The 26056-nt window shown below is 37.8% G+C and overlaps 1 protein-coding gene across 4 annotated transcripts; it reads right to left on the reverse strand.

The window, feature by feature from the left end:
• Positions 1-2841: 2841 nt before the first annotated feature.
• Cdc7 (cell division cycle 7) lies at positions 2842-25767 on the reverse strand. 4 transcript variants are annotated; one of them, XM_023720343.1, is made up of 12 exons: positions 25650-25767; positions 24783-24906; positions 21071-21154; positions 20631-20766; positions 15314-15407; positions 15086-15228; positions 14175-14424; positions 13489-13584; positions 12572-12750; positions 11467-11549; positions 9023-9172; positions 2842-4479 (listed from the first exon to the last, which is right to left on the reverse strand). In XM_023720343.1, the coding sequence occupies exons 2-12, from the start codon at positions 24895-24897 to the stop codon at positions 4085-4087; spliced, it is 1725 nt and encodes a 574-aa protein (XP_023576111.1). In that variant the 5' UTR covers positions 24898-24906; positions 25650-25767; the 3' UTR covers positions 2842-4084. The 4 variants fall into 4 exon arrangements, with proteins under 4 accessions (XP_023576111.1, XP_023576110.1, XP_023576112.1 ...); XM_023720342.1 differs by having other exon boundaries at positions 24783-24975; XM_023720344.1 differs by lacking the exon at positions 25650-25767 and adding an exon at positions 25004-25611.
• Positions 25768-26056: the final 289 nt, after the last annotated feature.

The raw sequence follows: 26056 nt of genomic DNA on the forward strand, positions 1-26056 counted from the left end.
AAAATGAAGTATAAAAGTGTAAAGCCATATTAATATGCTGAGCTGTAAAAGGCTCAAGTCAGTAACTTCTGACATTGCCAGTCCTACAGATAACCCACTATTATGGACTACTGGACTATATTGGAATATTTTGCTGAATTCATGCACCTACAATATTTAAGTGACAATGGAATACCCTTCTCTGACAAATCTAAACAAAAAAGGGGGAATACAAATGAATGACCATTTTGTATCTGTGTATTCAAAAGCTAGGATATACAGCTGCTTTCTCTTAATTCATTGAATAGAGAGATTTGTTCTAATAGTGTTTGTGGACAGGATATCATGTCTGCATCTTGTACAATGAATAACCACTAAGACAACAATATGCAATGTATTAATTATTGAAACTATGCTAGTAATTGGTTTTGAAACTGCTTCATTGCTATTTGTTTCTCAGTAAAATTATTAAAAAAGAATTAACCTCAAAAATTAAAATTCTTGGGCTGGTGAGAGAGCTCCAGTGGACTAGGAGTCTGCTTTGGTAAACGTAGATACCAAGGCTCAATCCCTGGTCCCGGATGCTACGCTGAGCCAGTGACCAAGTCTGGGCATGGTGGCGCACACCTGTAATCCCGGTGCTGGGGAGGCTGAAAACAGGGGGATCACTACAAGTCTGAGCTGAGTAGTGAGCACCTGTACAAATACATTTTTTAAAAAATTTAAATTCTTTTCCGAACTTTTTATTTTTTCACTCAATTTACTATGACTGCCCCAAGATGATGCTTTTCCACTTTACCTGTCTAAAACATCATTTACTAAACACATTAACACTTTTTGTGGTTACTTTGTCAAAAACGTTTCCTTAATTTCATTGAGCTTTACTTTACTTCTGATTACTCCTCTGGTATATAGTTGATAATGTCTCCCCTTCAAGGAAGACAGTTTCAACACATTAACTTGATAAAATTAAGAAACAGCTGGCCAGCAAGATAGCTCAGTGGACTAAGCACCTGATTCGGCAAGTGCAGGGACAGGGTTCAATCCCCAGCACCGGCCCCACCTCCAGGGCATGCTGAGCTGGTGATCAAGTCTGAGCGTGGTGGCACACACCTGTAATCCTAGAGCTGGGGAGGTTGAGACAGGAAGATTGCTACGAGTCTAAGGTGCATAGCGAGACCCTGTACCAAATACATAAATAAATTTTTTTAAAAAAGCAAGAAAGAAAAGAAACAAAACATCAGTTGTTAAAATATAGGAAAAAAGTCTGAAGAGTGAATTGAAATTACTGTCTGGGGTTAAGATAGTGTTCTTACAGACCACATACAGTGCACCAATGTAGGCAGAAACAGTACATCTGCAGACACTGGCAGACAGCATTACCCGCCAAATTTGGCTAGTTTCTTAGGATAAATAACTTCTCAGTGACGTGGAGGGTTGAAACACATAAACAACAGACATTACTAAGACCTAAGCCTACAACTTTTGTGGGTTTCAAGATTGTTTTGCAATCAATATTATGACATGTTACACAATTTTGTCCCTAAAATAGTGGTGCCAGAAATGAAACAATTAACATTACTTCATGACTTCTGTTCTGATTTTGAAATAAACTTAATTCTTTGGAATAACCATTCTTGAGGCATATTTGTATTTAGGTCATTAAGACAACCATAATCATCTCCTTTTAAGGAAAAGTTTCATTACAAATGCTACAGAGCTGCAGCCTCTTGAAAAATCAACAGTTGCAGCTTGTTATATTAATAGTACTAAATGTCTATGGCATATTTAATGAAAATACCCTTAACAATTTTATCTCAAGAGCCTGAGCAATAGGAATTTTAAACGGCTGACAATGAAAAATAGCTGAATATTCCAGGAACTTCCATTATAACTGGAAATAGCACTCACTAGTTACCACCTTAGTCTTTCTTGGGAAGTGACTGTTTCGGCTAAATAATTTAGGGAGGTATCTATTATAAAATTGTATTCTAAAAGCCTAAAAATCTCAAGAATATGTATTCTTGCTAATTTTGATGAAGCACATTGAGAAATCTGTCCTAAAATTGTACTAATGCTCTCAGTAGGATTACAACTGCCCAGGAACTGACTCCTAAGACAGCACTCTTTTAGTTTAGGATTTGTTTTGGTAATGAATTCAGGACCCTGCACTTGTCCAGCAAGCGCTTATGCCACCGAATTATCTCCTGGGCCCTACCACCACCTTTTAAAACAACCGCTCCACTCATCTCCCATCTTGCATATTAACCAAGCTCCATCCTAACAGAAAGTTAATATGGGCAGGATTGAGTTTGAGACTTCCTGAGAGAAAAGTCTCCCTCTCCCAATACAACTGGTAAAATTTTCCTTTTAATTTATGGTAACTTGTGAATCAAAACTTCCAGCTGACTAAATAAAGCATTTCGTTTTCATTTCAAATCACTGAAATGATTTATTCTGTCTAGGACAAATATTCTATAAATGAAGACAATGACCATCTCTTCTACAGCCAGATCTTCCTTTATGTTACTTTTGTGTGACCAAGCCATTTATTACTAAAACAGTTTATATTACCTTTTATCAATTTGCTGAAAAAGAAGGAATCATTAATATGATGCTCTTGCCTTAGCCTCCCACATAGTTAGGACTACAAACGCCAGCACACACCTGGGATCAAAACCAGAGCTGTGGTCACTGAACTCCATTTCCCAGCCCTTTTTTAAACTTTGAGGCAGTCTAAGTTGCCCAGGCCAACCTCAAACTTGGTATCCTGTTGCCCCAGTCTCCTCAGTAGCTGGAATTACAGGTGTACAACAGTACTTCTGGCTAAACTATTGTTTTGTAAATGAATAGTCTGACATAAAAATATAAAGGGATAATTTTATTAAACATACAAACTCAAGGACATTAAAATTTTTTTATAGCATAAGACGTAAGACATCAAATCAAGGGCAATGGCACACACACACACACACACACACACACAATACTACATTTGCCAAACATTAGGCATTCTGACATACCAATGCTCAAAATAACAAAGTGAATGTTTGGTCCTAAATTGTATCTATAACTACTAAATGGGAAATTTCTCCCAGATTTATTTTCCATAGGAAGTGTGATATACTGTCATGGGTCATTTGGGAATGTGAATAACATAAACCTCTATACTAGGTCCTTTGCTACTTTGCAACCTTTATTGATGTCTTCCCAATCTACTTAAGTGAAAAGAGCTGTGGAAATCTGAATGGCTCTAGGTAGAGAAAAATATCTTCAGTAAAATTCTCAATTCTATGTTTACTTTTCCCGTTAGCAGTTATCTAATTGTAAGTAAGATGCTGTGGGGAAACATAAATAATAGAAAAAGCACTTTGGACTATCAATATTCACCTTGGTTCTGAAAGCTTTCCCTTATCAACTAGTGTGCATGTTACTTCACATTCCCAACTGTAAACACATTACACTTTGTAAAGCACCCAGAATTTTGTGGTACCATATCATTTCCAAGGAGAATGTGTTAGGGACAGAGGAAGAAACACCAAGAAAACACCACAGTTAATGCAGAAAAGGACTTCATAAAATATTTTAAAATGGCTAAATTAAGTGCGATTGTGATATTCTGCCCCATGAACATTTCCTCAGTGCATATAAAAGGTATAATGTGTATCTCCAGAAGAAGATAGTATTTCTTTACCTAAAATAAATTTTGAGAGTGCTAGCACCAGGATGAAGTTTCCCAAAGGATATAACACTCATGGTCTTAAGGCAGTAGGAAACAAAGTTTTCTGATTCATTTACTCCCTGTCACATCCATTAATCTCATGACCTAGGTAAAACTGTTCCCTTTTGCTCATGGCAGGGAAAGGTAACTAAAGATCTGATTGTACTTCATTAGGTTCAACTCAAAGATCATGTAGTAGGTCAAGTAACTCTTTGAGGCATTTTAAGTGATTTTAATCTGTATCTTACAATCTGCCACCAAAACAAATACTTAAATTTTAAAATATTCACCCTTCCTTATTCTTTCAATAAGGACTTTTGGTACTACAAAGGACTGTCTCACTCGGCCTCACAATATACGATAATAACAGGAAATGAAGAAACATCATGAGCTGATATCTTTAAAAAATGGATGCACTAAGGCTTCTTCAGCTGTTATTCTTGAAGCTGGATTTAGGTCTAGAAGCTTATCGAGAAGATCATAAGCTTCATCAGGTACCTCATCCCAGCCTTCTAAATTGGTCTTACTCTCATCAAAATGATTCTCCCACCCATTATAATCTCCTTTACATAATGAATCTCTTGAGGGCCGTGCTTGCGATCTTTGTATGGTGGAAGAAGCTTTATGGTCAGTCTTCTCTGAAAAAGCTGAATCATGAGAAGGACATCCTTGGAGACCACTTGCTAATTTGGGAGTGTGAGAGTCTAGACTCCTGAGTCTTTCACAGAGTTTCCTCAAATCTTGAGCTGGGACTTCTTTGCTACACAGTATTGATTTGCCTAAAAAAAAAAAAAAAAAAAAAAAAAGTAACATTATTATTACTTAAATGTAGCAGAAACATCCTTCATGAGAATCATGCAAGTCCAGTCATATATTTTTACAGAGATACACAGAGTATGAGCTAGACCACATACTACTTGGTTTTATTTTTTTGAATCAGAAATCAAACTTGGCACCTTGTGCTTACGAGGCAGGTGCTTATGCTGCTGAGCTATCTCTGAACCCTACATACTACTTTTAAATTGTATGTGAACTATACAGTTGAAACCAAATCAAAAGGTTGAAGTAGAAAACAGTAACCAGGAATTCACTTGACTGTCAACTTTTTCAGCTTCATTTTAATCTTCTGTAATCTTTAACCAGCTGAGGTTACCACACTTCACCCCATTTCCAAACTCCATGCCTTTGATCACAATGGTCCAGGATGCGCCACACCCCTCATGTGCCTAAGATTTATGGGCATTTTGGTCAAAAATCACATGTGAGGACCGGGCAAATAGCTCAGTGGATTAAAGTGCCTGCAGGCAGGTACAAGAACTGGGGGTTTGATCCCCGGGCTTGGTGCACTGGCCCCACCCCTAGGGCAAGCTGAGACAGCAATTAAGACTGGGCATGGTGGTGCACTGCCTGTAATCCCAGCTCTTGGGAGGCTGTAAACAGGAGATCACTACGAGTCTGATCTAGTAGTGAGACCCTGAACACCCTGTAGATCCTTCCCTAAAATAAAACAAAAAAACAAAACAAAACAAAAAAAAAATCACCTGTGAGCTGGGCGGGATGGCACATGCCTCTAATCCCAGCACTCAGGAGGCTGAGGCAGGAGGACTGCTGTGAGTTCAAGATGAGGCTGGGCTACAAAGTGAGCCCAAGGCCAGTCTGAACTGTGTAGTGAGACCCTGTCTCCAAAAAACAAACAAACAAAAGTTCCACTTCTGTAAGGTCTCACAAGAGGATGGAGTATTTCAAGCTTCTGTCACCCACTGCGGAGAGTTTTATTACTTCTGTTCTCCTCCTGTACTGTAACTAATAAACATATGTCCATCTCCTGAGACCGAGCTCTTTGAAGGTAGAAAGTTTTATTTATCTTTGAACACTGAAACACACAATGTCTGGCACACACTGGGTTTTCAGTTAATGTCTGTTGGACTGAAGAAAAAGCATTATTCATTTGAGTGACTCTGTTTAAATGTCATATTTTTAGAGCAACTGTGTTCTTGGCCAATCTATCCTAAATAGCTGTGCCCTCTTCATTCCTTTTCTCCTTTTGTCTTTCATAATAGCATCCCTTTCTGACAGTAAATATAGTAAGTCAGTGACTTATGAATGAGTTTCATTCCTGAATGGTCATAATCTGGAGTTGTTTGTAAGCAAACTGAGTTTATACAGTACACCTGTGAAAGTTCACAACCTAAATCTTCATAAATCAAGGACTTAATGTATTTACTTTCTTTACTAAATTCTCATCAGAATTTAGTTCTACAAAATCAGAGATTCACAATAGTACCTAGTTTACCTAAAGCCCTAACAATGTTTCTGAATGAGTTCATATTCAAACCAGACCTTGTTTTGTGTTTTTAAGTATCTTCCCCATGAACTTATTATCTGACACAGTGGGAAAAAACTCTACAAACATACAACTAGGCAAATATGTACTATTTTTGCCTTGCATTTCCTTATTTAATGGAAACATGCCTCTAAGCAAGGAGTAGAATATTTAGATTTATTTTTGGAGTACTGAGATTATCAACAAAATGATCTAGGTAGTAAAAAGGTACCTTTACCTGCTCTAACCACTGAGCTGGTATACCGAGGCAGGAAAACAGGGGAAGGGGGATGGACAGGTGAAAACAATGGAAACAAATAACTACAATCTGGGTGAGGATACAGCTGCCAATTCTTTTTCACTTTTAAATCTATCATTCTATTAACTCTAGGACAGTGTATCCAGAGAAGAGTCAGATAGTTTAATCCTTAATTTACTAGGCTATTCTGAAATCATGAAATAATTAGCCATATGTGTTATGCATGTCCCAAGCTATATAATATGCTATGTTATTTTTATGCATGATCAAAGAAGAGCATATATTCAAAATATTTAGGGAAAAGAATCTAAATAAATACTATTGATCAAATTATATCTCATTATAGACTATGTCAATTTTAAAATTTTTTTTAGTTCTTGGTTTTCTTTTGAGTTTATTCAGTAAAATTCATAGAGAATTTAATGACCCACAGTGGGGAAAGGTCTAAGGGTAAAGACAGCAGAGTAGATTACACACAGGGGAAGTAGAAGTACTCCCACTGCTAACCCCAGACGAGACATTTCTTTATGTTATGTAAGGGAACACAGCTGTATATGCTGAAATTTTCAGGTTTTAGTACTGTCCTGTACTACTGCACTAAAACACCAAGACAGGTGCTATACAGTATGACTATTTTTACAATATGAAAACAAGCATTATAACGGCAGAAGCCCCTGCCCCGTCAAGGCTCCCAGTTTGGAGTACTTTTATCAGATTCTGTTCTCCCACTGCTCACCTTCACTGTAACTGTTGCCTTCACTAGAAAAGACCCAAGCTCTTCAACAAAATGTTTTGGTGCTGTCTGATAAACTAAGTCCATAAGCATCTTTCAAAATTATTTAACAGTGGCTAAAAGTTTTCTCAATTGAGAATAAACATCTTCATTTATTATAATAAATATTTTAATATAACCATCTCATTTTACACTCACTGTCACTTTTCCCTTGTATTATTTTGCCCTATTTTTCTCAAAGTTTTCTCATAGTACGAAGAAGACACATAAAGCCTTTACTGCAGAAATACTTTACTCCAGAAATATTTTTTGGCAGGATTCTGTGACTTTCATAACAATTACCACTAAGTTTTTCTTGCAAATTAGATGATGGCATTGGTGCCTAAGCAAAGGATAAAATCATTTTTGCAGAAGTGCTTACCCAGGAGTAGCACTTCTCTCATCAAATGAACAAGCTACTGCCTTCCTAAGTATCGTATTTTTCTGATTCATACTTTCCAGAAATGGGTAGGGTTGGGCAGGTATGTGTATTTCTTGAAGTTTCTCAGATAATTCTGATGTGCATTTCTGATTAGGACTACTGATCCTGGATTTGGGCCCAGTCATCCTCGGGACAGGCTGACTGAAATTTGCTCACACCATGTATACAAGCTGACACATTACATCCATTCCTTGGAAAATACTAATTTTAGTTCAGGTTGTTGGACAGAGCAAGAATGAGATAATTCTTAGAAGCCCTATGAAGCAGAAGAACTTGCGTGGTTAAGGAGAAGACTTGCTGTATCTAAAATATATTTAAAATAATACTCCATCAGGAAAGATGTCGGGGCTGGCGAGATGGCTCAGTGGTCTAAAGCACCTACTTGGAACAAGCTTGGCAAAGCACAGGGACCACGGTTCGATCCCCCAGCACCACATGCCAGCCAGCCCGCCCCCTGGTGGGCTGAGCTGGCCACACACACACACACACACACACACACACACACACACACAATAAATAAATAAATAAATGTTAAAAAAAAAAAAAAAGGAAAGATGTCCTAGTCCTTTCACTTCTCTGCTACTCTAACTCTAAAGAATCTCTGACATCTGGGCTGTGGAGATAGCCCAGCAGTCTAAGCACCTGCCTAGTCAAGTACAAGGATCGAGGTTCTGTCCCTGGTACCACATGCCATGAAGGCCCAACCCAGGCACGCTGAGGTGGGGACCAAGACCAGGTGTGGTAGTGCATGCCTGTAATCCCAGAGCTAGGAAGGCTGAGACAGGAGGATCACTAGAAGTCCGAGCTGTGTAGTGAGACCCTGTACCAAATACATTAAAAAGTTTTGAAAAAATAAAATTAAAAAAAAAAGGATCTGACAGTCACTAACCCACATTTCTATTCCCTTCCCCACTGTAGAGCTTATTACACTGTATTAAAATTAACTTTACTTGTTTTTTTTTTTTTTTTTTTGCGGAACCGGGGATTGAACTCAGGCCTTTGTGCTTGCCAGTGAAGCGGTTATCCCACTGAGCCATCTCCCCGGCCCAACTTTACTTGTTAAACTAAGATCATTTAAGGCAAAGACTTTCTCAATATTAGGCAGATAATCTCCTATCCAAGTACTAACCAGGCCCGACCCTGCTTAGCTTCCGAGATCAGGCGCGTTCAGGGTGGTATGGCCGTAGACCAGGCAGATAATCTGATGTTTAATATACACCAAAAAATTTAAATTTATCACTAAAAACATTTATATAAGTAAAATCACAGTAAAGATTCATGAAATTGAACTTTACTGGAGCAGTTTAGTATTTTGGATTTAGTAAAATGACACAAATATATATATGGGATAATATTTTCTTACCTGAATAAAACATTTTTAAGCAATTGAAAAATTTCCTACCTAAAATTAGAACTTTATGAACAATGAATACTTCTTTGTGAATAAAAATTTTAAGTAATTTATTAAGTGATTTGTTGGAGATAATCAGAGCATTTCTTCTGTTCTGCAACATAAAACTGCTTACCGAAAGTTTTAGCAGCCTGGATAGTTTCCCTGGATCCTCGAATTGTCATAATTTGAGCCAAAGCAGTTAAATCATCACTTGCTTTATAAAATGGGTATCGTCCACTAAGCAGAGAAAGGAATATGACGCCTGCAGACCACATGTCAATCGCTGTAACAGAAAACAAACTTTAAATTCCAAATATATAATTTCATCATCTACGTAAACAGTTGACTTTTACTGTACACTAACATTATCTTGGAAGTCTAAAAAAATTCAGATGCCCAGGCTCAATCTCTCAGAAATTATAATCAAATAGTTCTGGAATATGTATTTTTGAAAAGTTCCTCAGGTAATTTTACCACAGTCAAGATTAGTGACTCAACATCCTTACAAAACACAGTATTTTCTTTCTTGAACGTTTTGATAAATTTAAAAGGATACTTCACCAACAGAAAACTCTAAGCAAACTACATTTTGTAAGAGAAAAAAAAATGTGAGAAAATAATCTGGATACTCCTTAAGACCTACAGCCAGAGGTTAAAGTTATTTTCGTTTTAGTGTAAAGTACTGAAAATTAGAAGCTCTACTTCAGTCAGATGCTAACATCTTTATAGAAGATTTAATCATCTCCTGAATTCTGGAAGTTAAGATTAAGCCTGAGTTCAATCCTAGCAGTGCCAAAATCAACTTCACCATCCAAACCAGAAAAACAGATTAGCTCATCTTCATTTTGAAAAGCTCTTTTGCCCCCTTTTAGGGACAGCTTTTCCTAACTGGTGAACTAGCATTGCCAAGTTACTGTTCTCTACTCCCTTGGCCAAGGATCATTTGCCTTTCTTAGATCCACTTGTACCTTAGTCAGTTCCTTCAATGTTTTGTTCCAAGCCATAAGTGCTGATGTTCATCACAGCCAAAAATCCTTTTTATTCCACTCACTTCACAGCTTTGGCTACTATTTCCATAATGATAACACTCAACTGTATTACTAAGCCAGCTTCTTCCCTGAGCTTCAGTCATGTTTATTGTGCTGGGCATCTCTAGCTGGATGTGTCAGAAATATCTCAATCCAGTGATGTCCTACCCCAAGTTTACATATCCCTATAAACCAGTGACCCTTCCTTTCCTCTGTGGCTCCTACATACATAAAAATTCCTCAAGCCAGCAATCTGGTAAACATCATAGAAGTCTTTTTCCCCTCACCACCTCACACATCCAGACTCTATAACCTGACAAACTCGGTCTTCCCAATCCTTTCGCCTTTCTATTCACTCCAATGTCCCTATTCATGTCTTCACTGTCTCTTACCTAGACCACTGCAGCTTACCATCCTCAAAAACCTATCCTCTCTGCATACCTGCCAGCATGACCTACATAAAGACCAAGTCTAAGATGTTTTCCTCTTGAAATGCTTTCTATAGTACACAGTCCAAACTGTTTAACAAGTATTCTTTACCTGTATATGTCCTTTTATGTTTATTTCTAACCATTCAAGTTGGATCTTAAATTCTAGAAACATTAATCGGTTTCCTGTATGGCTAGACCATGTTGTTTGAGTTCCTCAGCTCAAGCCTTAATCTACCACCACCACTAACAGTCTTATCTCAGAGATCATCTTTTCCATGAACTTCCTTTCATAAGCTCTGGGTTAGAGCAGATATCTCTTAAATCCCCTGTATAATTTTACCATATTCAGTAGGTTATTCTATAATTACTATCAGAGAACACATCTTAACCAGAGTGTGAGCAGATGGTCTCATTCATTTCTGCATCATTAGCAAGCACAGAACAGATACACAATGAATGAATGTATTTCTTCAAAGCCTATAATCCAAGTGAACAGCAGGATTTATCTATTCATTCAATAAGATGTTACCAGGGTTCACAACTTCTAGATTATGGAATACCTTTGTCTTGTCCAAAATATTTTAAATGCTGTACTGTTTCGAGACTAACAAAAAATAATTGAACCAAACATAATTATATGTGTACAACATAAAAACTGAAGCATTAAGTAAACAGATGAAAGAGTATACATTGGTTAAAACCTACTAAAAACTGCATTTTTTCTCTATAAGTGATAGTAGTAATAACAAAATCACCTCGTGAGCAAAATACTCCTGTATAAAAAATTATTTCAAAACAAGAAGCAATGTTAGGATCAGAAATTTTCATAAAAAATAACATCTCAAAAATGGGTTTTCTGCACTGCTTAGGATTGCTTACATAGAAGAAGTCAAATATTACTCATAAACAGCTAAAGATCATAAAATAAAATGAATTTAGCCAGAAATGGTGGTGCATACCTATAATCCTATTACTCTGGCAAGTGAGGCAGGAGCATCAATTACTCAAGTTCAAGGCCAACTGGGGTATAGTAAGACCTTGTTTCAAAAATAAAACCGAAAAAATCTATTTGGGATAAACCATTTGAATCAGATTCTGTATTTCTGGGGCAAACATACCTGTAGTTTGATTGGGGCATTTTGTCAAGACCTCTGGTGCTCTGAATCCTGGTGTACCTGCCCTAGGGGCAACTTGCTGACGCCTTATAATGAAGAAAGAAGATTTCACAAGTTATGTTAAAGTTGAGCTATTTAAGTCAAGAAAGTATATTTATCAATTTAGTTCACAGTTAAGTTTCGCCTTGATATAGATACAAATATAAATCAAATGATGATCTAGTGTGATGAACTACACAGACTTGACTTGTTTTCCTCTGCCTCTAATAGATTCCTGGCCTTATTCTAAAAAAAGGTCTTAAGGTAATTTCTTTTCTTTTTTTTTTAATGTATTTGGTACAGGGTTTCACTATGCAGCTCGAACTCCTAATGATCCTCCTGTTTTCAGCATCCCCAGCACTGGGATTACAGACATGCGCCACCACACTCAGTCTTGGTGGCTGGCTCAGTGCACCTGGGTGCAGGGCTGGTGTGGCCTGGGGTGCCAGGGATCAGAACCCAGTCCCTGTGGTTGCCTAAGTAGGAGCTTAATCTGCTGAGCTATTTTGCTGGCCCTCTTAAGGTAATTTCTAAGCACAAAAAGAGATGGCAAATGCTAAAAGCCAAAATAGAAAAACAACAGGGATTTATATAAAAATTCACTTGTTTTTGAGTGATTAATTGTTGATATACTTAGTCTCTCATATAATCAGGGAAAGATGTAAGAAAGCCAAGTTTGAAGGAAAGGGAAAAATTTTTGAGGCAAAAATTAAAGATAGTAAGAAAGGAACTCCATTCTTTGGTGCTAACTATTCCACATAGGCAGAAACACAGAAACAGAAAAGACTAACTCAGCAAGCAAAATGCCAACTTTAAGTTTCTAAAGACAACTAGTTTCCACCCCTCCCCAAAATATGTGTATTAGTACGAATGCATTTTCTAAAGAGCATAGGCATTCTAAATAACGTGATAAGCGGCATGCGCCCTGCAAGGCTTGCGCCCTGTATCAGCCTGTGCGGTTCGCAGACCAACACAGCCACTGCTATTCTGTCACCCGCTAGATTAGTTCAATTTATAATCTTGTCTGGCAGCAAGCTGGAGATTTTATAACACCAATAAAACAGGTTACCTTGAAAGGCAAATACTGCAAACTCTATCTGTTGCATAGCAGTCGCAGGTCAGGCTGGCTGGGCAAGAGCTGACAGTTTTCTTTACTGCACCACTACTCATAACTTTTGTAGAACCAGGCTTCTTTTTCACTGCTAACTTTCTTGATAATACATCCATAGCCTTTGACTGTTTTACGAGCTATAAAAGAAAATTTAAATTTTCTCTTTCCATGGTATAACACGATGCCTTCAAAAGTTAGTATGGTAAAAAGCAGCAGCAGAAGAATAACCTCTAAAACTTCTGAATGTACTACTGGATTAAAAATAAACAGCTATCTACTAAAATTTTTAACATCTTTCTGGGTTTTTTAAATAATTTGCATTTAAATTGACTAATTAACTTGGTAAATTTTTGACTTATATTTTAATAGAATTTTTGCTGATACACTACAAAGGTGTAATTTACGTTCTAGTGTCTAACTCCATTTCAGAACTGTAAAATGCACAATTACATTGGCTAAAATCAGTTCTAATTTGTTGTTCAAATCATCTAGCTGTCACAAGATATAAGCCACTTTATAATCATCTACCACTGGCAATTTTGCTGACTTTATAAACATCTTTCTATCATCATATATGTGTCAGAACTATGTGAGGTGTGTGTGGGAGCTTATAATTCCACCAATCTTGTCAGAAAAGGTCTTAACGGTTTAAATAAACTGATAGGAAAAGAAAAATAGCTAACCAAAAATGATGAAACATTTCCCCCAGAAAAGTTCAGGAAAAAAATTAGAGAAAATAGAAGTTTTGATTAAATGCTCACAGCAATTACACTGCCAAAGCTATACCTGCTTGATAAATCCTAACCTAGTCATTACCTACATTCTCTTGAGTGTATAACTGACTGACCATTGGACTATTAAGCTACATTACTTACTTTCACTGCAGGGCTCTCATGTGAAATGGAGCTGTGTATATTGAAATTTCTTTCTCCAAAAACAGAGCGCTGGGCAGAAAGGCCTACAGATCCCTCCTACAATACCAACAAAAACAAGGAAAATAAGGATTACATCTGTAACACTTTCTGCCAGCTGTACTCTGCCATAGTTTTAAGAGTTAAGTGAAATGAAACAAAAACAGCTGCATCCAAGACATTCTCAGGCACCAAAACACTTCTGTGAAAGGAGAAAACAGTCTAGACAGAACTCTTAACACCCATGCAATGCTATCATACTCCATAGAACTAGAAGAATTCAAAACCACCTGCATAGATGCTACATTTTTCTGTGCAGCTAAAATGGAGATAGACACTTCAGAATTTTGCCCCTATAACTAATGATTCCTTTTAAAAATGATAATCTGAACTTTATAATATGCAGGGAAAATTTATTATTTTCCATGTAATTTTAGAACATATGATAGTCTATCAATTAACAAAGTAAAAAAAATCATTTTGAAACAATAACTCAGCACATATCTTAGTGAAAAAAATCTAGTCAAATGAATACATTCAACTATTTTTAAAAGATTAATTACAAGGTACTATCTTAGTATTGTATTCCCTGTTAGATGAAGGAGTACATTTCCAAAACAGTATGATAGTTATTTAAAAATAAACAGAACCTTTCCATCTTTTCCTTGTTTAATCTGAATTTGTGCATTTGTGTAGGGTCTTTTGACAGACGGTTTTGTGGTGGACTGCTGATCCAGCTCCTTAGATGCCGGGCCACTCAAGGAGATCTTCTTTCCAATGATTACGTGAGACTTGTTTTGTGAGCAACTTTCTTGCTCAGCTTCAGACTGGACCAATTTGAGAAGCTCTATTTTTGTATCATGGGTTCCTTGGGCCAAACCAAAGTCTACCAAGGCATATCTAGGAGACAAAATAAATCTTTAACAATTAAAGCACTGTAATATTTGAAAATTAATTTTAATTTTACCATAGTCAATATAATCTATTATATAGTAGCCATATTTTATTTGCAGCTTATAATGCATTTATAATGATCACCAAAATATACATAAAATCAGAATTCAGGGGTAAAAAAAGAAATTAGCTATCATGTCATATAATCCCCTCATTTACTAAAATGAAAAAATGAAGCCCAGAGTTCAGATATATATAAGGTCAAAAAGAACTGAATACGGAGCCGGGGAGATGGCTCAGCAGAATAAGCACTTCCCTGGCAAGCGCAAGGGCTTGAGTTCAGTCCCCAGTTCCGCCAAAAAAATCCAAACAAACAAACAAACAAACAAACAGAACTGAAACCTTCTGAATTTTTCTTTTAGCAAAGTGCTTATTTCTATTGAATCTTATTACATCTAATGATGTATGTTACTCTACTGATGCAATTTTATATTCATCATGCATTTCTTTCCCTCAATCACAATAAAAAATTTTAAACAAAAACAATTTGTACAAAGCCACTGCAGAGAGATCCCATGGTACAAATAAACCAGTTTAAAAACAAAAAAAAAAACACAAAACCCAAATAGATCAGTTTAAGTATTTTCTGGGAATTCTTCATACTTACTTTTTTAGGCGTCTGTTATATAAGAAGTTACTGGGTTTAACATCACGGTGAACAATGCCGAACTGATGAATGCGTTTCAAAGCTTTGAAAAGATTAAACATATATTCCCGTACTTCTTGAAAGGAAAGAGAATTCAAAATGTCCTAAAATAAAGTTATGAATGAGGTCATAAAATTTTTTCAATCATGTGTTTCGGCTAATTAAAATTCAAGAAATATTAAAACCTACCAAAAAAGACTCATGCTCCAGGTATGGCATAGCAATGACCACATGATCATGTTTCCTAAAGCAGTATTTAACTCCCATGACATTGTCTTGCCCCCTGGTGGAAAAATGTATACTGAACTTTAGAGGAAGGTCAAATGAACTAGAACTTTATACTATATTTTTTAAAAAGTGTAATTTTAGCAATGCATACATACTGCTCGAAATCTGACTTAAAATCACATAAGATAATGTAAACATTTCACTAATCTTATGTACAAAACATAAGATTCTAAGAAAAAAGTAATAATAGTTACAAAGTTAGTATAATAAATCAATACAAGATAATTACAGTTTTAACTGGGAAGTGGGCAGAATGAAAAATATATACAAGGGGCTGGGGAGATGGCTCAGTGGAATAAGCACTTCCCTGGCAAGCGCAAGGGCCTGAGTTCGATCTCTGGTTACGCAAAAAAAAAAAGTATGCCAAAAAAAAAAAAAAAAAAAAAAAAGACATACAAGACAGAGTTAACAGACTCAATGGCAGATTTAGTAAATATAATAAATCACTTTTTAAAATAACAGGTTTACTGAATATTCACTATATACCAGGCTCAGATCTAAGGACTTTATATCTATTAATAAACGTTATCTTTACAGTGACTTGGTGCAGGAATTTGTTTGCAAAAATTCTGGTTTACAGACAGAAGCACTTGGCAAAATTTTGTTTCTGTTTGCAAACTCTGCAACAGGGGACAAACATGACAATGGCCATCTTTCCCACATGAACACAAATGAAGCCATCTTTTCCAAAATCAAGAACAAAGTTAGTGAACCAAGGTACCAGTGTATAACAATCATCAAAAGAAAGCGGTATTACTGCTTCCCTGCTTTTTTTAACAGAAAAGGAAAATGAAGGATGGGGAGATTAAGGAACTTCCTTCCCCAGATCATCAAGTATTGTCATGAAGCCATCTCTGAATCCCAGCAGTTTGCTCCAGATTTACATTCTTAATTACTATGCTACACTGCTTCATGAAAGTCGAGGACAGAGGAGAAAGTTGATTCTAATGATGTTTTTAATCCTTTCTCTTTCTTTTATTCATCTGTTCGTTCGTTCTTTCATTTATTTATTTGGTACAGGGTCTCCTGATGCAGCAGTGATCCTCCCATTTCAGCCTCCCTGGTGCTGGGATTACAGACGTGCACCACCATGCCTAGTTTCAGTGACTAGCATGGTGCAGGGCCAGCACGGCATGTGGTGCTGGGGATTGAACTCGGGTCTTTGTGCTTGGCAGGCAGGCGCTTAGACCACTGAGCTATCTTCCCAGCAATTCTCATGATTTGGACCCTGAGTAAACAATGTGAGTATCAACAATCCAAGTTGAAAAATCAAGCAAAGCAGCATCTAAAATTAAGAGCTTATCATTTTGATATACTAAGATATGACAGTGGAAGACAGGAAGAAATGAGAGCAACATACTTACAAAGTGATATCTAACTTTGTGAACATGAATACAAGGAAAATTGAACCTCAGAATAAAGTCTCTAAATTGGAAAGCAAAGTGAGGAAGGGATGACAAAAAGGAGTTTTGGAGGAAGGGATCATCAGGTATGACAGTAAGAACTGAGGGAAGCCTTTCACTTTTACAATGAAGAATTAAATTTTTCAGAGAGCAATATAGATATAAAGGAAGAGGGAAAACAGTTAAGGAAGGAAAATTGGATAGCGTGGAAGTAGAGCACAAAGACAATTTGCCTCACTGCACCGTAAGAGCATATGAAGACATTCTTAGTGCGTACTTTTTAAAACTCAAAGAAAAAGGAAGTGGTAAATGGATATGAAGTAGTATAGAAAAAAAGAAATGATCTTAATGAAGGGACTAGAATGTATATAATCATGTCTTACAGAAGCCATATCTTCTTGGATTTTATAACAAAGAGTGAAACAAGTATGTTCATTTATTCATTCAATAAATACTTAGTAGGCACTGGTGTTTGCTAGACAGTGTTAAACATCATCAATTCAACAGTAAATAATATTAACACAATTTCTGTCCTTTTATTCTGTGGAGTTTATTTAGCAGACAATACAGAAAAACAAAATAATAATGACAGACTGTTATGACTCATGCCTAGATATCTCCCAAAGCTCATTCAGTGATAGGTAAGGGTTTTCCAGAGATGGTTGGATCTAGAAATCAGTGCACTGACTGGTTTGGCACCACCCTAATCCTGTGAGCCAAGATGGAATATAAAAGGGGCAGAATGAAGCTGGTAAGGTCCCTTGCCCGTTCTCACCTGCCCGTTTGCCATGTACTGCTTTTCCTCTGTGATGACCCTGCTATGCCACCCTGCCCTACAGCTAGCCAACTGTGTTGTTATGGTTTGTGTCTAGATGTTCCCCAAAGCCTCCACACAGTCAGAGTATTTTTGGAGGTGACTGTACTGATTGATTCAGAATATCATGCTGGGAATAAAGGGGGGTGATTGCTGAATCAGTCCACTGACTGGACTGGTCCTTGTCCTGATAGACAGAGTACAATATAAAGGACACAAAGGCTTATCTCGTGCTCTTGCTTGCTTCTGCTGTCTTCCACCACCATGGAGTATTGCCCCCCTGCCATGTGCCACCCTGCCTTAGAACAAATCAACTATGGACTGAAAAATCTTCACAAATTGTGAGCTAAAGAAATTCTTCCTCTTTAACTTTGAGTATTGGGCATTTTATTTCAGCAATGAGAATAGTAACTAAGACATATGGACTAAAATCCCTATAAACTGAGCCTCTAACTTTGTGAGTTGGGTATTTTATCTCACCAACAAGTAAAGTAAGACACAAATCATGCTAAGGATTTTCAAAGAAACCAAAAGGTGTGTGACAATTTTAAAAAATTTCAGAGTCCAATTTAATTCACAGAAGACTTTCTGAAGCAGTTGTCACTCTTGCTTTTATCAAGACAGTAAACAGTCACCAAGTGAAAACTAGCAGAAATCTTCCTGAAGTCGAAAAGGTTGAGCAATGATCCTGAAACAAGAAAGCTCTTCAGGAAAATTAGAGAAGCTAAAGAAATTAGAACACAGGGAAGTGGGAAGATTGGTAAGAGATAAGGGTGAGTTTTTGAGAGGAAAAGGGAATGAACTCAGGGAGAGCTGAATAATTCCCCATGACCTTTCAAGTTTTTTTAGCAGGGTTTTGTTAAGTGGCCGGGCTGGTCTTGACCTTACAATCCCCCTGCCTCAGGCTTCTGAGTAGCTGAGATTAGGAGTATGCCACAATGTCCAAGAAGATTGATTTCATTCTCGTGGTTTGGAAAAAATTAATATTGTTAAAATGTTGATAGTGTTCTAAATGATCTACAGATTTAACACATTGCATAACAAAATACCAATGACATTCTTCACAGAACAAGAAAAAACAATCCTAAAATTCTTATGTAAAGATAAACTCCAAATAGCCAAAGCAATCTTGAGCAAAAGAACAAATCTGGAAGCATCAGAATATCTGGCCTGAAAACATACTATAATGCTATACAGCAAACAAAACAGTGTGGTGCTGGTATAGCAACTAACAGATAACCAATAAAACAGAGGGAAACTAGCAATAAATCCATACATCTACAGTCAACTGGCCTTCAACAAAAGAGACTCTAGAGAAAGGACATACACACTCTGGAGAAAAGTATATTCTGAAGAAAGGACAGTCTCTCCAATAATTGGTGCTGGAAAAACTAGATTCTACACAAAGAACAAAGAAAATACACAAAAAAACCCTCAAATTGGATTAAGTGGAGGAAATGAAAGTAAAAAGGACAAATGAGATTATACTAACCTATGAAGAGTGAAGAGGAAATCTGAAAATAAAATATTTGCAAACTTAATCCAATAAGGAATTAGGTTCCACAAAAATATAAGAAACTCAGAAAAATAGAAAAACAAAAACCCCAATACTGGTTAAAAATAGGCAAATAAGCCAGGGATATAGCTCAGTGATGTAGCGCCTGCCTGGCAAGCCAAGGTCCTGAGTTCGAGTCCTGATACCAAAAAAAGGGCAAATAATCTGAATAGACATTTCCCAAAAGAAGATACTATGTGCAACTGGCCAACAATATATGAAAAATGTTCAAAATTCTCAATCAATTCTCAAACCATGAGTATGAAATCTACCTTTCCTGGATATGATGGCACACTCCTAATCTCAGCTACTGAGAAGCCTGAGGCAGGGGGATTGTAAGGCCAAGGCCAGCCCGGCCACTTAATGAAATCCTGCTAAAAAACTTAAAGGGGACCATGGGGAATAGTTCAGCTCTCCCTGGGTTCAATCCCCCTTCCTCCCAAAACTTACCCTTATCTCTTATTTGGTCATAAAAAGAAATACTGAGGGCCAGCCAGATAGTTCAGCAGATTAAAGTGCCTGCTTAGGTAGACAAAAGGACCAGGGTTCGATCCCCTGTGTGCGCCCCTGGGGCGTGCTAAGAGGGTGACTGAGACTGAGTGTGGTGCATGCGCCTGTAATCCCAGGATTTGGGAGGCTGAAAACAGGAGTATCACTGTGAGTCCAATCTGTGTAGTGAAACCTGTAGATCCTGTACTAACTACAAAAAAAAAAAAAAAAAAGAAATACTGTCTTTTGCAGTAACATAGATGGAACTAGAATACATTACATTAAGTGACGTAAGCTAGGCACAGAAAGACAAATAAATATTGCATGGTTCCCTCATATATGGAAGCTAACAAAGTTGATCTCATGAAAGTATACAGAAAGGACTGGGAAGATAGCTCAGTAGTCTAAGTGCCTTCCTGGCAAGCAAAATGACCTGGGTTTGATCTCCAGTACTGCATGCCATGAAGGCCCCAGAACCCTGGGTGCGCTGTGCTGGCCACTGAAATTGGGTGTGGTGGCATATGCCTATAATCCCAGTGCTGGGGAGGCTGAGACAGAAGCCACTACAAGTCCAAGCTGAGTAGCGAGACCCTGTATCAAATACATTAAATAAATAAATAAAATAAATTGAGCTAAGGCGGTCAATAGTTATGGAGATGTTAAAACTGAGTTTCTCACGTATACAAAATATCCAGGCCAGGAAGACAGGTTTTTGACTTGGCAGGAAGGTTACAAAACAGTGACACAAGATCAGAAAATCAAGCTGGGCCTCAAGGGAGATGCTTTCTAAAAAAATGGTAAGTTAACTATTGTAAGGTTAGAGGCAAAGTACTAACAACCTGCGAACAACTAAGAGATATAGTCTATATACAATCTGATCATTCTGATTAGCACCTACCTTAAAACACTACACAGTATAAGTAGCCAGTTCAATTAAAATACCTTTGAATCACCTACCCAGCCACTGTGAGACACTGGAGTTCAGCTGCAATTCTTACAGGATGACTTGTTGGAATTAAGTGTTTGAGAGCAATTTTTTCTTCAGGTCCTACTTGTAACTGTGCTGTGGCCAAATAGACTGAGCTGAAAGTGCCTATAATATAATTTATTAGAATCTTTAATATTTGACTTTTAAAAGTTTTAATGAAACAATGCTAAACAGATCAAACTATTTTAATGGCGTAATAGGTTAAAACAGAACCATTTGCTTTGCTGTAAATATTTATTATTTATACTTTCTTTACTTCCAGGGGGAAAAAGCACTGGAATAACTTACACTACTCTCATGGTCTTAATAGTTTTAAAAGTAGGATCAATAAATAATGAAAATAAAGATTATATAAGGAAAATATAAACAAAAAACTCATGAAGATACTAAAAGTATATCCCCAAATTACCTTCTCCAATTTTGTCCTTAATTTTAAACACACTACCAAGCTGTGGTACAGCTTCATAAAGTTTCTCAATGTCCTTTTTAACACCTATCAAGGAAAAAAAAGTTTACCATGACAGTCAATAAGACATACTTTACAGTTTCTAAAATTAAAAATTCAATGAACTAAATTCTAACCCAAGTAATTCTAAGTAAAAAAGTCTTAGTAAAAGTTATAAGAATAATTAAAACTTTATAAGGTGCTTTGACTGATATTACCTATTTTAACTCACAAAGAGTTGATGCCCAGAATTACACATACAACATATCTACTACACTGGAATTTGGTTTTTAAAATGAAGAAGTTAAAATTAAAAAGTAAAACTGGATACAATGGTCCCTGCCTGTAGTCCCAGCTACTCAGGAGGCTGAGGCGGGAGGATTACTTGAACACAGGAGTTCAGGACTACCCTGGGCAACATAGTGACATCCTGTCTCTTAAAAGCAAACACAAAAAAACTAAACATAAAACAAAGAAAACCTAAAATAAAACCTAAAAGTAAATTTATGTTGTGGTCAATAGATGGCATAATAAGACACAATGCTATGTTCATCAAAACTACTTTCTTCTTCAAACACATAGAATCTTGAAGTTTGGAAAAGTATTATGCATTGAACATTCACTGTATATCCCTCAAGAGAAGGACCGGTAAAGCTCTGGGCATATAAAAATTTTTTTAATAATTTGTCCCAAATAACAGTAGCATTTTTTACTTGGACAGCAGAAAAACTGCTACTTTTTAAAAAAAATTTTATGTATTTGGTACAGGGTCTCACTACATAGCTTGGACTCATAGTGATCCTCCTGTTCCAGCCTCACTAGCACTGGGATTACAGACATGTGCCACCACGCCTGGTCTGGGTGGCCAGCTCGGTGCACTCAGGGCAGGGACAGCACCACATGTAGTACCAGGGATCAAACCCGGGTCCTTGCACTTGGCTGGGCAGGTGCTTAGACCACTGAGCTATCTCTGCGGCCCCAAAATTGCTACTTTTAAATGAATTTAAACTCTATGAAAACATACATGGTTAAAATAGTGCAGACAATAATATAAAATCTAATAACTGGATATAAAAAGTAGCTACAAAAATCTTGAGATAACATTAAGCCAAGCATAAGCTACTTAAAGGTACTATAATACTCAGCACAGTATAACAGTTTAAGACATTTTAAAATACTTTTAATTATGTTACCTTTTCAGATACTCATAACAGCACTATGATTGGTAGAATAGGAATTAAAATCCTTATTTTCCAGACAAGGATATCCTATTCATAGAAGTTAAATCTCTTGCCCAATTTCACAGAGGTATAAATGATGTCTATGGTGTTATTCATTCAACAGTTTTTACAAATGCTTGGCCATGGGTATATTTGAAAAATGATAAAACAGGTGCAGCTACTATTTCTATGATTTAGTCTAGCAAAGGAGACAGATGTTACTATTCTTAATATAATGATAACTGTCAGCAAAGAATGCATATACTACTAGCTACAGGAGACACAGAGTTGGGGAAGATAAATACTTCTAAAGATGCCAGGAAGCCTTCAGATGACAAGTTCTGAAGCATTCATCAGATGGCAAAAATGGAAGAAGACAGGAAAAAACAAGTATGTATGTAAAAATGCTGAAAGAGAACAGGTATAAAAGAGTAGGGAAAAGACGAAGGGACATAAGAAAATACAATGTAGCCGAGGAAAGGAAAAGCAGAACACAAGTGAAAGCTATGAAAAGTTATTAAGCACAAAAATGAGAAACAGAACACGGACTTGAAGGGAAGGAAGAACAAGAGCTGGAAATCAAATAACAGGTTAGGATCTATCTTTCCCAAAGGGCTTTGCTCTATATCCATTACGCTAAGTACCATATATCCTCTCATTGTCTTTCATTGATTTCAAGCACCTACTATGTGCTGGACCCTCTATGGTTTTGGGAATGCAAAGACACATAAAAAAATTCTACTATCTGATCAAAAACATAACTTCAATAAGGAATAAAGCTGATGAGGTCCAGGCACACAACTGTCTCTTGATCTAGTCTATTTCCTTTCTCAATCAGATCAAAAGACAGCTATGTGCCTGGACCTCATCAGCTTTACTCTTTATTGAAGCTATGTTTTTGATATAGTTTTTATTAAGGGTCATATGTAAAAGAACCATATGGGTAATGTTTCAGCATGTTTTATATATTATCACAGGCATTATTTATAAAGTTGTCCAATGCTGGGTTATGTGAATGGCTACAAACTTTCAAAATTGAAAATAAAATTCACTTGACTCTTTTTATTTCCCAGTGGATTTTCAGAATATTAGAGGAACAGCATTGTCCTGAATGTTATGCTAAAACCAAATCAGACTGATCCATTAACACACTCTAGTTAATAATATACAACATATATCACAAACCAGAGACAAAATACAGAGTGCTAAACAATAAAATAGTAACTACATTATTGTACTGTGTGTCCAGTGACTAATAAAGAAAAGCTAAACAGTGAAAAACAGGTAATTGGAAGAAGACTGAAAGGGAAAAGAGGCAGCGTCCATGAAACTGGATAAAACTGGTATTTGAAGGTTAATCTAGTAGCAGCGTTGTAAATGAAATGGAAATTGAGACAGACATAGAAGGTAAAAGACTTGATTGCAATGCAAGAACAAAGTGTATGGGAGTCAATGCAGTAGAAAGGGATGTAAAGAAGCAACAGCATAGCTAGTAAAAGGAAGCTGAGCTGGTGACTGGATAGAGGGCGCAAACGCAACACATCAATCAAAACAATGTAAATTTTGAAATAACGGTGGCTTTCATAACGGTGGCTTTCATCACCAAAAACGGGGACACTGAGAAAGGCACCCAATTTAACCCTGAGTTTAGTTTTGTTCAGAAAGCAAAAGTATGTGATGTCGTATTTGTTTCAGAGGCGTTCAGGTCTTTTGCAGTGTACATATAAACCACAGATCACAAACCAAGGTCAAAACTAGGATCTTCTGAAGAATCATTATATTTGCTTGGGGCAAAGGTGGAAAAGATTAAACTACATTTTAGGGGAAAAGAAAGCAGTCAGCTGGAATTCTTCCATTTAAAAAATACTTATTAAATGCTCCCTATGTACCAGACACTACGATAGAGAAGCAATGAAGGTACACCTTTTAGTGTAGCTCTGTGCTATGGTCACACACTGACGAACTGCACTTATATAGTATATGACCATGCTTTGTCACTGCTACAAACATTACATTTTTGTCAAATTCTGCTTTTGAAAAATTGTCAATTTCTAAAAGCACACTTAACCTAGTATAGTGACAAGAGTAACTCTATGAAAGGACAAATTTGGGCTGGGGAGATGGCTCAGTGGAATAAGCGCTTCCCTGGCATGCGCAAGGGCCTGAGTTCAAACCCCGGTTCTGGAAAAAAAAAAAAAAAAAAAAAAAGGACAAATTCTAGTTTGAGCACCATAAAACTTAGGTTTTCTTAGCTACAAATACTTATTTACCTGTAAAATGTAAGACTGGATTACAGTTCTCCTAAAATCTTACATCTAGATCTTTACATACCTGTAAAACACTCCTTGCTATATAAACATGCAGTTCACCTTTTCAATTTATTTAAAGCATTTGAAAATACAGAATGGCTACCTGCTTATCTTTAAAATTGTACATGTTGGGAAGTGAACACATACCTGAAAGCTTAAAATTGTGCTCATATTTTTTTAAAGAATCATCAGCCTGAAACTGGTCGCAGAGTGGAGAAAAGGCCATGGGCTCGTCCATCTGAATCCCCAAAGACGCCTCCATCACAAAAAGCTGGGATGCAAAATGTCAAGAAGGGGTTATGTCCACAGGGGGAGCCACGCAGCTGTCAAAATTCGAACACTGGAGAAGGTTAAGTTTAATCACTCACTGAGCCGAGCTCTACATAATGCCACTGCTCTCAAAAGGGCAAACAAAAAATGCACCATATGCCCAAACCCCAAAGAGAAGCCGGCCGGCCCTAAGGAACTCCATTTGAATTTTTCACCTTCCAGATAAACCAGCAGGGGGCCACAGGGAGCGCTTCCCAGCAGGGGAGCCTCAGCGCAGCTGGCGGCGGTGCAAAGGTCTGCTTCTGGGGCCGCCGGGGGCAGCCAGCCCCCGCGCCTGCTGGCTGCGGGGAGAGGAGGCGCCCTGGGGGAGGGCTGAGGCAGGCGCTCACTGCCCGCTGACCACCCAAAGAGCCAGGAGGCTCAAGGCCAGGAGACTAGTCCAAAGCCCCACACAAACTGGAACAGTTCTGGCCACCACGGGCGCGAGGCGGAGGAAGAGCGGGGAACTAATGGTCGCTGGGCTTCAGCAAGCGCGGGCCCTCACAGGGCTTTCCGCCCGCGGACCCGCCGGCCCGGGTGCTTGGTGCGCAGGCGCGCGACTTTCCCGCCGGAGGGCGGCGGGTTCTGAACTGGAGGGACGGGGAAATGGATAATCTCCATCGCAACAAAACTGAAGTCTCCATTCAGAATTCGTTCCTAATACTTCACAATCCCGCGCCATGGAACGAACCGCCGGAAACTCACAGTTCAAGGGTGTACGACTTCCGTAGCTCCCCGGACGCCTTTAGCCCCCACCTCAGAGAGCGCCGCGGCGAGCGACTCGGCCAAGTGCGCCTGCGCAACGCTTCCGGGCCCGGCAATTTCGAATTGCTCATGCGCGCGAGAAAGCCCTGGGCGCCAGCGAATCAGCTCCAGGGCGCCTGCGCAGAACGCGTGCGCGGCTTCCCAGGGCTCAGGGCTGGTCGCCAAAGAACTGCCGCAAAAGGAAAAATCTCTGGATGAGGTTAAGAGGCCAAACCTGCCTCCGGTCCTGGAATTTTGTCACATCCCTAGCCTGTGCAACCAAAACTTTGGGCGTGCTGTGGCTAAAAGGGACTGCGCGCTCTCTCTCTCTCTCTCTCTCTCTCTCTCTCTCTCTCTCTCTCTCTCTC

Source organism: Octodon degus, unplaced genomic scaffold, assembly GCF_000260255.1.
Source record: "Octodon degus isolate 3935 unplaced genomic scaffold, OctDeg1.0 scaffold00074, whole genome shotgun sequence".
NCBI classification, from domain to species: Eukaryota; Metazoa; Chordata; class Mammalia; order Rodentia; family Octodontidae; genus Octodon; species Octodon degus.